The sequence below is a fragment of the Chaetodon trifascialis genome, chromosome 3, assembly GCF_039877785.1.
Source record: "Chaetodon trifascialis isolate fChaTrf1 chromosome 3, fChaTrf1.hap1, whole genome shotgun sequence".
NCBI lineage: Eukaryota > Metazoa > Chordata > Actinopteri > Chaetodontiformes > Chaetodontidae > Chaetodon > Chaetodon trifascialis.
Genome location: NC_092058.1, coordinates 12,435,493 through 12,451,834, shown reverse-complemented (window position 1 = coordinate 12,451,834; position 16,342 = coordinate 12,435,493). Strand labels below are relative to the sequence as shown.

Sequence of the window (16,342 nt, the reverse complement as noted above, 5' to 3'; positions counted from 1 at the left end):
AAAAAAAGAAAAAGAATTAGTTTTGTTGTTGACAATCTTATATAATGATGTCATATAACTCTACATGTACTGTTTTGCTCTTCATACACATTTATTTTATTTACATTTCAATAAATCTGGCAAGTAGTCTTTTATTTGCTTTGCTGTTGACATATGTGATATTTCAATCCAGTATTTCTATGCTGTGAGATCACTGGACACGATGGAGGAGGTCACGAGTGTAACTTAAGGGACCTGACACTGAGCAAAATATTAACAACACATTTGAATAGTCGTGCTATAAATAGACTGTGTATTAACCATGATTGGATCATGGCTAATAATCTCAATAGCACCAGGAAAGGTTTAGCACAAATATTTCTCTTGATGTTGAAACCATAAGAGGTTTGGATAAAGCTCGCCACACCTGTTTGCTTACTAGATAATAATTTCTGAAATGCTACGCAACAAAAGCAGATTATTTCCTGATCACCAAGTCATGATAAATTGGAATCATTTCATAACAGTGTTGAAATTATCTGGGGCAATTTTTTTTATTAGTTTTATCTACTATGATCTGTTATTTGATATTTACTCCAAGAACATATGTAATGGTAACTTCCCTGAGTGGAACTGCTGACCAGTTTCTCAGCAATGCCCTGCTGCCTCATAATATTTGGGAATACTCTGAATACTCTGTGCGCCAGTATGCTCGACAATCAAACTGTGAGTATTTATTGTGTGTATGATTTATTGTGCATTTTGGTGGTCATTAATACAAGTTTGATATGACTTCAGTCCGTAAATATTGATCCTGTAACACCGTCACAAAGCTGTTTCCTTTGAAACATGTGATTAACTGTGTTATAATTCATCTCATCATCATCATGACATCTCTCTGTGAACAGTAATTTTCCAGTTTACAAAGGTTTCCTAAACACACAGTACAGTATACGTAAGGAACAGGAATTTGCTATTGAGCCAAAGGGGACCTAAGTGCTGAAAAGCTTGCCAGTAATTGTATCAACAAATCCACCCACTTCTCATGTCTTTCTTTTAACATTACTGACGTTCAACATTAATTCATGTGTGCACATTCCAATATATGCTGGCCAAAAAAAGAAAGAAGACAGACAAAAGGTGGAGGAATGGTTGCCATTGCGAAAAGCAAACAAAACTACTTCATTTCTTGACAGTCTTGGTCAGATCATCTGTAAAGGTCAGAGTTACAAAGACGACAACAGAGAAAATCTGCAACTTAACCTCAAACAAATGCATAATATTGAAATACTTTATTTAAGTCAAATAAAATACAAACAATTGCCTTGTATGGCACTCTCAAAAACATAACCTGAAGCTACTGAATGTTGTCAGGAATCATTTTTAATATGAACTGCTCATAGTTACTCCTAAAGCAATGAGACATTCAATAGGCCACGTCTGAAACAAATCGATCTGCTCTTTCTCCAAAGAACTGACACACTTTTGTTCTGGACAGTCACAGCTTTAATTCTCACACTTCAGCCTCCTTCTGTCCCTCCTCCAGACCATCCTCTGTTCCTGCTGCTGTTTCTGTCAGCACAGTTTGGGCTCGTCGACGCTCTGCTTCTGTTATCGTCATGGGGTGCAGAGGGAAAAATCCTGCCAATCCTGCGGAAACAGAGGGGAGAGAGGAAGACCTCATCTTTCACTACAAGGATTCCCAATAAACTACGGCAGAAACATTGCCTGGAGCAGATGATACACCATAATTTTATATCATTTTAATTACTTGTAGACAATTTCTGGAGAACCAGCTGAGTAACACATGAGTGTCTAATGACCCTGAAAGGCATATTTAATCTGTATCTGTACAATGCTTTAGGGCATGCATGAGGTGCTTAAAGAGACAGTCATCACATAATAGACAGTAGTCATCATTTATGATAAGAGACGATATGAGTAACAAGTTTCAAAGAACAGTCAGTACAAGTTTGTATGAGGCGTTGCTGCTCATAAAAGTAACAGATGGACCTCCTTGATCAAACAAATCAATGTAACAGCACAGTTCCCTGCACAGGCCACAGTAAAATTGAGCAATGTTGATCCACCATAAAAAGAACATGCTTATAGAATTAATACACACCTAGAAGTTTGGCCACTGGATTTGTAGGGTGTGCGCCGCAGCCGATCCAGTACTTGATTCGGTCATAGTTGAAGCTGACAAGTTTCTCGTTGTAGACATTTGGGAGGGGGTCGTAAGAACCCAGCTGCTCTATGTATTTACCATCTCTTGCCCTTTTGTTGTAAGCTGCCACAATGCGAAAAAAGGGTCTGTTTGCTTGTTTGTGGCCAGCAAGAGCCAATCGGATGACAACATAACCCCCGTGGTACTTCTTTAGCAGGAGTGATGCTGCAGAAGGAAATAAGCACAGCTGTATTGTCAAAGAGAAACCAAATCTGTGATGTTTAATTGGTGAGGGGGAGATAACCCACATTCTGCAGTACAGGCTGCACCACCGGAGGTCTTAACCACCCTGTGCAAATCATTTCCTGAAAAGTATCATGTATCATGAAACCTTGTGTACACCACACACTGGCATCCTGTCTAACCCTATGTTTTCCACATCTCTGATTGCGTCCTGCCTCAATCAAGGGAGGGAAAAGAAACAGTCACCAAACCTTCACTTCCTGCTTTGGTTTAGCATATTTTACTTGTATTTTAAGGATCAATCTTGTGTCTGTTGCATTTCTCTTCTCTTGTGCAATACTTTCTGACAGTTGCTCTGTAAGGGGCTCCACAGACACTCAGTAGCCAGAGTACTGTAGTCTAAATCCTACTTTTCTAATGAATGGGGTGGACAAAATAAAAGAAACATCTCTCAGCACATAACAATGCAAATCAAAACAAAAGCACCTGAAACAGTCTCATCTATAATGACCAGAATTAAACTAGATTACTTTTCACTGTTTGCACCAAACAGATTGGAAAATTGAGCATATTTATGTCATCTGACAGAAAAAAAAGGGTAAATATTTTCTAATTCTTCCTTCTGAACAGCAGAGATTAGTTCCTTTTAAGTGTTTCATATAATATTTAATTGCACATCTTTGTGTTTTGGACTGTTAAGAGAACAAAACATCTGAAGATGTCACCTTGAGTTCACTGAAGATGTGAGGGGGCATTTTTCACTAATTTTGGTATTTCATAGATAAAGCAATTAGCTTATGCTAAATGTAAATGTGAAACGTGTGACTACACGTATTACAAATGTTACATTTGCTTGTCCTGCCACAGGACAATGTTCACACTGTATACTCACATAAATGAACCATGCTGTTGGCTGGATTATCCTGCAACACAAAAAAGTCACCTTTAAACCGAAGTATACACAACGTGAAGTGACTTTCTCCCAAACAAAGCCAGCAGTGAGGCGCATACTGTTACACATTTAATCTATTTCATATCCGATAACCCTGAAGATGTAATTAACGTCAACAGTGTAGCTATGAGGCTATTGCTAACAGCTAACTAACAGTACAGAACATCTCCCTTGAAGAGTTTAGAAATGAATACAAAAGAGCGAAATACCTCGGCGGACGATGAACAAAGTAAAGCTAAACCTTCCCAGATGTCGCCGTTTGTATTCGCGGTACATGTGATGTAATAAATTTTAGTAACAGTATGTTTTCAGCAACACCACTAATGTGACATTTGCCAGTGCGCGGCCATGTTTGAACAGGAAATGACGTACAATCTCAGCGTCATTCTATGCTCGTGACGCAAGATGGCGCTGTTGCACTGCTCTCTGATGTACCGCATGAAGCTGAGGGCTTAAACTACTTAACTGCACAAGAATGTCAAAGTTTGTGAAGTGAATGTGTTCTGACACACTAAAAGTATTCTAAAATAATTTATGTTGGCCTTGCAAATGTCCTCAAATTAGAAAAATATGCTATCAGATATAGATAGACATTGTAGTTTTTACACATTATGATGTATTGCCAGTTTTGTGTAGAAGTGGTGGGAGTACTCCAGCTCTTAAGTAAAAGTGCTAACAACACACTTTAAAATAATCTGTTACAAGTCAAAGTCCCACATTCATAATGTTAAGTTAAAATACAGAAGTATGCTATATTATCATGAAAAAGTGGACGACAGACATTCAGAGGTAAAAATTGTCCTATGCATTACACAGAATCTCTACTTTTCAGTGTGATAGGCTAATACCATTTGCTGCTACTACTGCATTATGTTATTGTGTTGTTATTACTGATGCATTAACATGTAAGCAGCATTTAAATCTTTTATCTGATTGAGGTGGAGATAATTTAAACCATTTTTTTATACTGTTGGGTAGATTAATTTGTGTAATATTTTATAAACAAATCTCATTTTAAACTGATAATTACAGCTGTCAGATAAATATAATATTTATACACTATATAATATTATCCTAAATGTAGTAGGTGTATTGAGTAACATACAATGGAAATGCTGTGCAAAATAAAGATTTTGCCACTGCTTCATCATGATAAATGAAACACAGATGTTAGTGTGTTAGCAAGTCTCAGTTGTCGAATACATGTATTATTGTATATACAGTGTATACATACATAGCTTTCAGTGCAGCTAAATGAAATGTGGGAGAACGTAATTATACTCAAACGTTCATAATGCAAGGCTTCAAAAACATGAACAAGCCAGTTTCTTGTCTTCGCAAAGATAATTAACCAGGGATAATAACGTAAGTGACAAAACCAGCTGTTTCATTTAGAATTAGGATTTTGTAAATATTATGATGTCCTCTTGAGGTTACAGGCTCTCTGATTACAACTGTGCTGTCAGTCATGTCATCCTTCACATTCTGGTTTCTGTCATTTCTATTCTACATGTGTTGTGCGTCTTACATTGGCAACACATTGAATTTTAAATCAGTGTCCACTGTTGACCCCAGCAGAGATGAAACCCTGATTTCCTGAGAGCGTTCATGAATTCAGGGGTCATTGCCTTGCCTGATGTCGTCCGAGTGCACAGAGATTTCTGCCCACGGGCAGCATAGCTACCCCTCCCAGTCTTGGAACATGGTGATTTCACACTCCTGTTGTGTTCAGCTTGTTTTTCTGTGTGTGTGTCTGTGTGTGTGTGACAAACACATGTTTTTCTACGAGGAGAGGTCACTGAAGACACGCAAAAGAGATGGGTTTGTAATTCTGGAAATATCCAACTGTCCCTGCGTGAGTCTTCATACCTGAAGCCAGTAATGCCTTTTAACTGATACAAAAAGATAAAGGAGATATTACCAAAGAGTATTTGTAAAATACTTATTTTTCATTTAATTGTTTAAACCTCTACCTCTACAAATGTATTTAAAACGCTTTCAGTAAAGGATTTACACAAGGTTGCCACTTTCAATGTTAACATTTTCTTCTGTAAGGTTGTCTAAGTAACTTACATAAAAATGTACCATTAATACAATAGTGTTGCTGTGGTCATATTGCAAAATATTTAACCATTTTTCAAGGGAAACATGACAAATGCTAAAGGCAAAACGCCTTAATTACCAAAATGAGACGTACTTAATAGTAAACCATATTTTGAACAAATTCAATTGACTCATTTCATCACATTATCCATCCACTCACACACATCTTTAACTGAAAAATAAGATTATGAGATTTGAAAAGTTTGGCTTGTCACACAAATCACATCAGCAACCAGACAAAAAATGTAAAACAAAACATTCGCATCTCAACAACCAGGGCTGAAATTTCAACAGAAATTTGTCATTACTGAGTTGACCACGTTGTTTTCTGTGAAAAAAATCAGAAAATGAACAGAGGCTTTACACAGTTAGGCAGCAAACAAAATGCATCTTACATGGTGAATCGGCAATGCGTGATTATCTGAACGGTGACATTGATTCTGGTTGTGGCTCACTCTCTCGTGAGGACCTCATGCTCTTTGGGATACCAAGACGAGTTGTTCTTCTCTAATCATCTGTGACAGTTCAGTTAGAGACGCTCAGATGACCAGATATTTTACTTGAAGAAAGCAAGAGGAGTCTGCTTTAAATGAAGACAGCTGCCCCAGACGTTGTAGTCAAAGATGTGTGAATTTCATTAGATTATGTGGAAGATGCTGCAAATATTTTTGGAGCACTGAGCTCGATCTCACATTGTGCCCTTACAAACACCTCTCGCTACCTCTGTAAACTGAGTTAAAGCAACATTTAAAGTGATTTGAGGTCATGGTTTACTGTATCGCCCCAAATGTCTTCATATATTTTTTGTGTCACATAGTTTGTTAATGTTGCCTTACATGGTGAGGATTTCAGGTAAACTGACAGCAACTTTTTTCTCTGAATGACATAATGTAATAAACATTTGCTCATATTGAGTAGATGGTAACAGCTGCTAGCTTGTACATTTAGCAAACAGGTTAAGGGTTAGGCTAACTTGCCATTTCCAGTGTGTAGGCTGTTAGTTCAGAGGTTGTTGTTTCCGGTACTGACGGGGACTTTGAAAACAGTAACAAACACATAGCTCAAGGGGAGAAGAATGGCAATTGAAATAGTCAGCCAATCGCAGCGTCACTACCCGAAAGAAGCAGCTCTCTGATCTAAGTAGTGCGTGTGTATAGGTATCACCTGAAGCTAACCAATCCAACCAGCCCAACCACACTTGCATTGGGTCTTCTCAGATCGGGCAGTGACAGGCAGGATTATACGAACAGCCGACTTCCAGTGAGTCGGACGAGTCAGAACGAAGCAGAGTCCGTCTACCAGGACCTCTTAAAGTCACCAACAAGTGTTAGATCTTGTTTGTTTAATTCATACATAAACCAAAGTGTAAAAAAGACAAGTCATTGTTTTATGGGAGTTATGTGCTCCCATAAAACTGCATCTTGCAAAACCTTCACTTTCTAACGTGTGCTGCCTTATTGTCAGGCCTATAGTCAGCTTGGATCCACTTGAAGTATATACATGGAAGGTAAGAAGATACCTTGGACTTCACAACACAGAAATAGTGTGTAGACATACATTTCTACAAGTTGAGCGATGCTGACTGTGGTGTGATGAAGCCATTAGAAACCCACATGAACATAGGCCAACACTAACATGCACTATTCAAAATGGTGCAGGAACACGTCCAGATCCCATCGTGAACCAGATCACAGAACAAGGGAGGCAATGAGAAATTTCTCTCAAGTAGACACAGAACAAATTAATTTTCATTTCCTGCATGGGGAACATTGAAATACCACATAAAAATCCCGCACGGTCTTGTGACAGTTCATGAAATACACGTGAACACAAAGCTTTCATTTTTTTCATGACAGTGACTGACTTTTAGGTACCAAAACTACTTGGTAAGGTGTAGGAATAGATTTTTGTTTGGGTTAGAACTACTTCCTTAAAACAACCAAAGATGTCTATTGGATTTACGCAAGAATTGAACCCCAGTCTCCTGAGTCATGTCGTCATACGTTTGACACATCCATCCACCCGACCACATCCCTCTGTGGACTCTCACTCTTAAATGCTATGCTGAATGGCTGAATAAACAGCAAACCTGGTCTTTATGCTAACCACTGAATCACTGTGTCACCCCAGCTTCTTGAATGGATTAAACCATTTTATGCTTCTTACTTCTGACCACCATTTCTGCACCAAATAATAACATTTTCTAAGGTAGATTATCAGGAAAGCAGCCAGCCAAAGTGCTCATTTAGAACAAATGACAGTGAAGTTTTCTCATTGCCTTTTGGTAATTGGTTATTTTATTTGTTATTTTTTGTGACTGAAACCTGCAGTTCAAGATTTCTGCATAGAAGTTACATGTCATTGATGTCCATGTATCTCCAAAGCATCAGAGTTTCAGTCTTATCCAATGGGCTTTTTTGATACCACTCACTATAATGTTCAGTAGACCTGAGTAGATTCTGCATAAGGACATTTTGAGCGCATTTCAACAATTATAACTGTTTTATATAATTCTAACTGTGTTATGTATGTTGCCATTTATCTCTTTACATGCCAACACACAGTTATGGATGCTTCACAAGGAAAGTTCAATTTGTTGACAACTATATCAATAAACAGGCTTATTTTAAACAGTAATTTTGTAATAGAGTAGTACTTTGATGCTGTGTTGCAGGTATTAGTCTAAACTGGTACAAACTTGTGATGCTGTGTTGGCCTGATGTTTACAGAAAGACAACGTAAATTCATATAGAGGTTCAAACTTGTGCATTTTCCAGCCGCGTGGCAGTTTTATGTTGATGTTTTAAGTTTGCGTTTGAAAGAAAGAGCATATGCGTAAGAATCTTCAGCACGGTTAGTTAGAATAATGGATCCTTTCAAACGCAGGCACCGTGTGACTTCTAGTCTGCGAGCACTTCGTGATGTCCTCTGCTTTTTTAAGCATCTGTGTCCAGCTCGAGCAGAGATAGGCGTTATGGTTGTGGAGAGCACCTAATGGAAAGACAGGATTTGGTCACAGATGAGGGGTCAAGTGATCTCCCTTCTCTAGAAGGATCTTTCAGATCGTTTTGCTGAGACTAATTGTAATAGCATGCAAAATGGGGGCATTACTTTTATCTTCATTAACAAAGAGACTTTTTCTTTTTCTGCTGCTTTTCCCCCTTAGATTTGTCTGTTCCTGCAGCCTCTGATTAAAGCAAAAAATATGTTCTTCTGCTGCGTTCTTTGGAATTGAGAGGCATGTGGTCGCTTGCCTCAGCCAACAAAGTTGTCAATGTTGTGGGTGATACACAATCCATTTCATTAAACAAATACGAAAAAAGACCTTATATGCTGTGTTCAAATAACTAGTTATTTAACTAACCAATTACATAGTAACTGTTAATTTACCAAAGCAAGCAGTTGTGTTTCCAAAAAAGGTACTTTGTCACCTTTTCATACATAGAACAGGCGGACACTGCATTTCAGTCTCGAGTAACATGTTGTTCTCCATCATTTACATGTTGCACAGCACAACTTCAACAGTTTTTAATTTGAGGAAACAACTCAGTCAGAGCCTTATAGAAAGGAAAAGCAAGCTAGCGCACATGTGACTAATACCACACTCCAGTAGTGAAATGCATACTTTAACTCAAGTTTTGAGGTACTTGTACTTCATTTGAGCATTTTCATTTTCTACTACTTTAAACCTCAACTGCACGACATTTCAGAGGGAGAGATTGTTACTTTTCACATCACTAAGTTTATTTTGCAGCTATTGCTACACTTTGTTTCATATATAGATCATGTGATCTGTACACAGCACATTAGTATATGGTTATATAAAGTATTTCAAATTAGAATCTCAAACAGCTACAACATCAAAATGCTTCTTATATTTTTAGTCTGTAATATACAGTAAGTCTGACAGGAGCCATTCAGCTCCAAAATTATTACTTTTATTACTTGAAGTACATTCTGCTGATATTACGCGGACTACATTTTGTGATTTTTCTACTTTTACCTAAGTGAAGGAGCTGAATTGTTCGTCCAGCACTGAAAGTCCAGCAAGCACAAAAGGAGTTGACATACCAAAAACAGGCAGCATGCTCTTTCATTTCAATTCATTTATTTTTACTTAGTTTCTGTGTGCAGCAGAGGGGAGAAAAATGCACTAATTTCAGTTATGTCTGTGCTACAGTCAGTAAATTATTTATAATAGGGACTGGGTTAAAAAACTTTGAACCTTTACTTAAAAGAATTCACATTATGAAATATTAATTGGAAGCCAGTGAGGGCAGATGAGGTAAATGCAGCTAGTTAACGGTGATATTCGGCCGCATTCAGTCAGCACATCACATTGTGATTTCTGCTCTACGGGGTCGTGACCTGCTTCCTGTGGTGCTGCTCTCCCCAGACCTCTGCTGGCAGAGCTGAAACGGCAGAGCCGCACTGGTAGGTTGTGTGAGAGGACAAGTGGATTTGACATGCACATCAGAGCGTGATACCCAAGCATTTTGGTCCTATCACATGCCACACACACACACACACACACACACACACACACACACACACACACACACACACACACACACACACACACACACACACACACACACACACTCACACAAGTACAACACACACACAGAGCATTCTTGGTCGTGTAAAATGGATTGTAACACTGTCCACTGTAATGAAATGATGCCAGCAACCCACAGCATTCCTTTACAGCCAAACTCACTAAAGGTTCCAGTGTACTCGCAGTGTCCAGTGTTGTTACAGCATAAAAAGAAGTTTTAACAACTGTATTTTTTTTTTTTTTTTTTTGGGTGGGGTGGGGGGTTATTACAACATAAATAATCTGTGCAGGCGAATGTTGAAGCAGCCACACTTCATTTTCCTTATGTTCAATTTACTGGTTTATATTTGACAAACTTAAAAGCAGATTTCAGATTTTAATTTGACCAATTAAAAAAAAAAAAGGTTCCAATTAATAGAAAACCTTCTGGTTGTTGTTCCAGTCAAACCTTTGAAGGAATTCTGAGCAGAGTGACAAATATCATCAGGGACAAATTCTTCCCAAGTGTTCGTTCACTGATTTAGTCTCAGTCATATTCATCCGTGCTTCAGGGAAATCAGTTCATCTGTGATCTTTCACTTTTAGGTGTTAGGGTAACCTGTTTATTGAACACCCAGTAGCGACACGGAGTTGCCTCTTGTGTAACTGTAATGATGCCCCTCTGTGAGGAATCTGACACTAAACCAAAAGCCGCCTTATCTTAGGGACATCGTAGGCGGCCATGACAAGTTATACCCCTTTTAAAAATGTTGCGTTATCTCAACGCGTTTGTGCCGGTCTGAGGCGAATCATCAAAGACACGAGATCAGCGGTTGGCTATGACATGGTACCATGTTTATGCACTACTCGGAGAAGCAGGCATTGCGTTACCCTCTCACGACCAACGCCATCCTTGCATAAACAAATGTTCAGCGAACTGGTGTTGAAGTGGAAGTGTGATTTCATGTGACAGAAAAACAGAAAGAGGTGCTTTAAAGGGTTTCTGTTGTGATAAACAGGAGAGGACAGGTGAGCTCTGCTGTGGAGTGATAAGAGCCTCGGGATATCCAGACAACAGGTCTCTTGGCGTATTGTGTGCGGAGGATAAAGGAGCACTGTTGCACTTCCCCAGACGTAGAGGAGGAGACAACAGTCATCATGGTTGCTTTGTCATGTGCCTTGTATTTTCTGCCTATTTGTTCCCTGTTACTTCCTGGCTTCGCTTGAAGACTTCAGATTGTACGTCTCTGTGCATTGTCCACCATCTCTATTATCCTCCACCTGGTTCCTTAGTGATCAAACCACATTTGCATTCTCTTTTTGTCCTCCAGAAAGATCTATCTCCAGTGTAGCATCGCTAGCTTGTACTGCTCGTGCCAAATGAAGGTGTTATTGAGGACACACAGAATTCACACTATAATGAGCAGTGACAGGATGTCACCCACTCTGCCACAGATCAACCCCCAGCCCGCCGCTGCCACCCCTGCACCCAACTGCACCCATCCAGCTGAGTCCGCCTGTTTGTGTGATGTCACCTGCACACCTCGCTCTGTGGTTGTTGTCTCCACAGAGCCGATCGGCCTGTTGATGCTGTTGCAACATGGAGGCAACGCTCTGTGCCTTGCTCCCCAGCTTGGGCTGATGACTGTGTTGTCTTCTCAGTTTTACCGCAGTTGTACCATTCGTTGGTGTTGTCTGGTTTGTCCTCCATCTGATGCCTCTGATCTTGGAAGTGAGAGCTGCCCTCTCTAAGTGGCCTTTGGCTGTGTTTGATCATTGGTTGAGTTATAGATGTCTCCATGACTCATAACTCAGACGCCAGACTCAGATGTCAACGTAACATATGTGGTTTTCCCATCTCCCCTACCACACATTGTGTGTGAATAGAGTACATGGTGATGCAGGGAAGAGTAAGGTTGTGGTGGGATGTGTTACTCGGATCTTTCTCACAATTAAACAATGATTGTCTGTGAGATGAGTTGATCAGCTGGAGTGATTTTCTCTCCTCTGACTGCTTCATTTGAAGTCATTTTGAGGCTAGATTTTAGCCAAGTTTTGTCTAACAGATCTTTTATTCCCTTTCATTCAGGGTTGGGAACTGCTGCTTCTCTAAAGGACCATCTCAAAAAGTCCTTTTTCTACACACTGTAGAGTCTTTACGGTTGTATGAAGTGAGGTTCTCTTATGCACTTTTGAAAATTTATTACATTTTCCAACCTAGCTTCTTCGCTTTTGCTGACTTTATTTTATTATACCTCTGTGTTTCCTATATGTACTGTATAGAGCCAACTAGGTGGAGACTGAACAGCAGGAGTTCAAGCAAGGTTCACACGTATGGCTAACATGTTCCAAATGAGTGTGAGGAATGCCGTTGTCCTTGCTCTCCCTATTAACCAAACATCACCTTGTCAGACCCTACATGCCTGTTCGGAGCTCCTCCCTGTGCCACACATAATGAGATGAATATCTGAAATCAGCTTTCTTTAATTAAAGTTACAACACAAAGTAAGCTTTTCGCCAGTCTCCTCCTAAGAGCACATTTTATACGCTCTCGCTCTATCATGATCAAATAATTCCCATAAGGAAGTGATTACACTTTTGGATAACTCTGAGCAGATGTGAAAATGTCTCAACAAGTTAACAAGGCTGTGGTGGAAGCACGGACCTTGTCACCGCTGAAACAGCGTGCCGTGGCATCCAGAAAACGTCTCCAGAGCCTTGAGCCCAGCAGCATGGAGGCATGGATAGAGGATGACGGTTAAATATGATCAATTGCTCACTATTTTTTGAGCTTTGTGCACTCAATAACTTCCTCCTTGAAATCTTTGGGCAGCAGTTTATCATAGTGACCACTGTTTTGTTGCATGCAGGCAGATTTTGCACGCAGCACTTTCAAATTCAACAGAGCTGAGGCCTGGGAGAGAAAAGGCAGCTTTTGATCCATGGATTGAGAGCTAGTGCAGATGTAAGAGTATCTTTAAAAACATCTGCCACATTGTCAACAAAGAACAGAACTTGCCTTTAGCATTAATGTGCCCACAAAATGGAAAAAAAAAATGTCAGGAAACTATTCAGTCAGATTTATGAATTTAGTTTATTTTTACTATTCAGGCCAGCAAGGATCACAAGACTGCTGGAGCTGAAGTGTTTGTCTGAATATTTAGTGTTTTCTTTTTTGCAAGCACTAAGCTGTGTGTTGTACCTGTTTAATGTCCTGTTATTTAAACACTTCTGTCCCATTAGAACATGGCCCAAATGTGAAATAAAAATTATTCCTTCTCTTTATTCTAAGGAGTTAACAGTATGCAGACAGCAGAGGTCTATCAGCTCTGACAGACATCGTTCAGCAAAACATCATCTAAACACATTCTGCACACCGTTCATGAAGACAAAAGGTGTTGTTTGGTTGCGCTCAACACTCCGCCCTCATTTCAGCAAGATAAAAGCAGTGTTAAAATTGAAATACAGTCAGAAAAATAATGTTTATATACACTTAATGCTTGCACTTCTCGCCTTTGTTCAGCTCAGACAAAGATAAAGCCTAAATTGGCGACGCCTCTCATCAAAGGTGTTTTCTCTTTGTGCTCCTCAGTGTGAGCAGCTAGATGTTGTGTATAGAGGAAGTATATGTAGATGGGGGGGGGGGTGGGTGTTCACCTACAAGCAAAAAAGAAACTTTGGTAATTGCCATAACACAAATAATGAGAGGCTATGTAGGAAAGTGTTTGAAGAGCGGTCCTGATCAAGATAAGATTGGAGACAGTATCGAGAGGGAGAGGAAGTGTTTTTCTGTCTGCTGCAGCTGAAAGGAAACTTAAGTGACAGAGTTTCTTATATGAGCCAGACGCTGAGCTGAACCCTGCAGAAACAGGCAGACTAAATTTAGGGTGTGACGAGGACGAGCGGGATTCAGACGCCACTTGTGGTCAGAAACATTGCGCATTCATACACGCATTAAGGCTACAAAGCTGTGGTTTGGAGCAGCATACAGGTCACAGAAAAGGTGCATTTTTTTATAGAATTCAACCGATGGAAAGAGTGCAACAGCAGTCGCCCACTAGTGGACAAGGACTCAGGAGGGAAAAGGGGTATTCAGAGCCCTCATGTGAGGAGGGTCCATGAAGATACTGGCCATGGATGCAGGGAGGGGCCCACAGAGAATACTCATGTACGGGGTCCAGAATTATGTGCTACGCCCCTGGACATGGTGCTCCAACAGTATGAAAATACTGCAATCCTAAAAGTAAAATACTAAAAAAATGAAGAGGCCAATACAGGCTTTTGTAAGATTAAAATCGGCTGTTTTTGCTGCAGTCTTGAATCTTACTTTACTGTTCCCAAAGGTCTATTGAAGGTAAAACTGACTTATAGACCAAAACGTTTCATGAGGAGGCTGCAGTAACAAGTTTTTCTGCTCAGTGCTTCCAGATTCAGTTCACTGCAAGCTGAAGTTACTAAAAATTTAAGCAGAATTATGATTTTTAATTCATCATCTGGCTATCTTTGAAAAAGCACAAGGTGTAAAAATTTGTACACAAACAAATAAACAACTTAAGTACAGTGCAATGAAAAAAATAAACGAAAATCTGGCAGCTGATCTGCAGTAAAGCCCACTTAACCTTTCATGTGGATAAAAATTGTAGAGGCTCAGCTTTCTTGACATACCTTAAAAGATATACAGGACATGCAGCAGCAGGCACATTTCAGTCTAACAAGTAAATAAAAAAAAAAGAAACTTGTTCGCAAAATATTAGAAACTGAACATCACATTTAAATTCATTATAATGTAAATGATGCAAAATGTGTCTGCGCACTCTTTTCTGTTTGGGTGTAATTATCAACAGCTGCATAACAAATGAATACCAGGCTAATAATGTTTAGGATAACAGAGGCAAGACCTGGTGGATGTGAACCAATAACATTTGCAGGGAGACGGCATTATTAGCTTTATTTGCGTGTCTGTGTGATTTCAGAAACATACCTGTTGTCGCTTCAGTGAGAGAGAGAGAGAGAGAGAGAAGCAGAGAGGTGAAATATTTGAGAAAGAACACGCTTTTCCGTGAGAGAAATTTGCTTTTGTTTGGATTTCACATGATTGATGCTTGACTTAATCCAGTGCTCTTTGCGCCTTCCCAGGAGGGTGAGGCGGTCTCTTTGTGCTTTTCTGTCCCATGTGAAGCAAACCAAAGCGGGAGAGTGAGGGTCATAGCTATTCGGCAGGGTACCAGATCCTTCCCACCGGCACATCTGCATGTGAAATCGCCATTTCACCCCTCCACACTCCCTAATTGTTGCTAAAATTATTTGTGAAATTGCCTTCCACCAGGAGTGTTTTCCACGGCAATTGTCACACAATTTTATATGCACGGTGGGCCCACAGAGTTGACACATGCACCTCTTCTTTTCTGCCATATGTGTTCTTTTTATCCGAGTTTAATAGTAGCGCATTATTTTTTTTTAACAATTACCTTTAAGCAATTACTCTCGTGCGTACTGGAGGGCAAGTCAACCTGTTGTCATCAATAGCGGGTCGGTCCAAATGTTGTAATTACTACAAAAGCTATAGGAGCGATTTAGATGTTCATGCTGCGCACATTTACTTAATTGAAAGGTTAACAAGCCAAACGCATCTTATAGTCTAACCTCGGCCAAGCGGGGCTGCTTCCGCGCAGCATTTGTCCACTCAGAACCACATCAGCAGTGCCTTACTCAGTTATTTTTGGCCGTGATTTTCATTTTTATCCCCTCGAAGCTCTGCGTGTGCACCGGTGCGTCCGTGGACGAATAACTTTGGATGTATACGTTTGCGCTCTTGAAGTTTTACCGAGGACATGATGGTTTTGTTTTTTGTTTTTCCAAAATATTATATCTGAATAGGAATTCAATTGTCAATCTGGAGACAATAGGAACAATAAACATTTTTGACAACTTGTCATTATGTTTTTTGTTTTTTTTTACTAGATTATTTCTGATTGAATCTAAGGGTCCGCTGTTTTTATTATTGATTCAGTTTTTTCAGATTTTCCTGGTCAATCAAAGAAAGAAAGAAAGAAAGAAAGAAAGAAAGAAAGAAAGAAAGAAAGAAAGAAAGAAAGAAAGAAACGAAAACTCATCATTTAAAAGCATTAATATTCCACAGGTTTTAACAGCTGAATGTCATGGAAGCGGGCACACTTTGAAAAGACAGGATTTAGAATAACATTTAGATATAATATCGTTTTGAACTGGTTTCTGGTGTGTGGAGTCTTATGAGGGAGGCAGCAGTGAATTAAGAGTGGAATGAGTCGCTCTGATTGGCCGGTGGGCCCCTGGCTAAACCCACTCTCTTTCATCCATAAAAGAAAGGCCAGGGAGCCTATGG

The 16,342-nt window shown here is 39.6% G+C and overlaps 1 protein-coding gene across 1 annotated transcript; it reads right to left on the bottom strand.

The window, feature by feature from the left end:
• Positions 1–1,256: 1,256 nt before the first annotated feature.
• Positions 1,257–3,713, bottom strand: mrps16 (mitochondrial ribosomal protein S16). The gene is made up of 4 exons (XM_070958951.1): positions 3,551–3,713; positions 3,282–3,312; positions 2,105–2,371; positions 1,257–1,629 (listed from the first exon to the last, which is right to left on the bottom strand). Exons 2-4 carry the CDS (start codon positions 3,292–3,294, stop codon positions 1,493–1,495), a joined length of 417 nt encoding a protein of 138 aa, XP_070815052.1. The 5' UTR covers positions 3,295–3,312; positions 3,551–3,713; the 3' UTR covers positions 1,257–1,492.
• Between the last annotated feature and the right edge of the window lie 12,629 nt (positions 3,714–16,342).

Bases quoted from the DNA above. Each gene is read 5' to 3' on its own strand.
- mrps16 (XM_070958951.1), bottom strand. The intron at 1,630-2,104 runs GTGTGTATTAAT...CTGTTTCCGCAG, and splicing joins TCCAGTGGCCAAACTTCTAG to GATTGGCAGGATTTTTCCCT.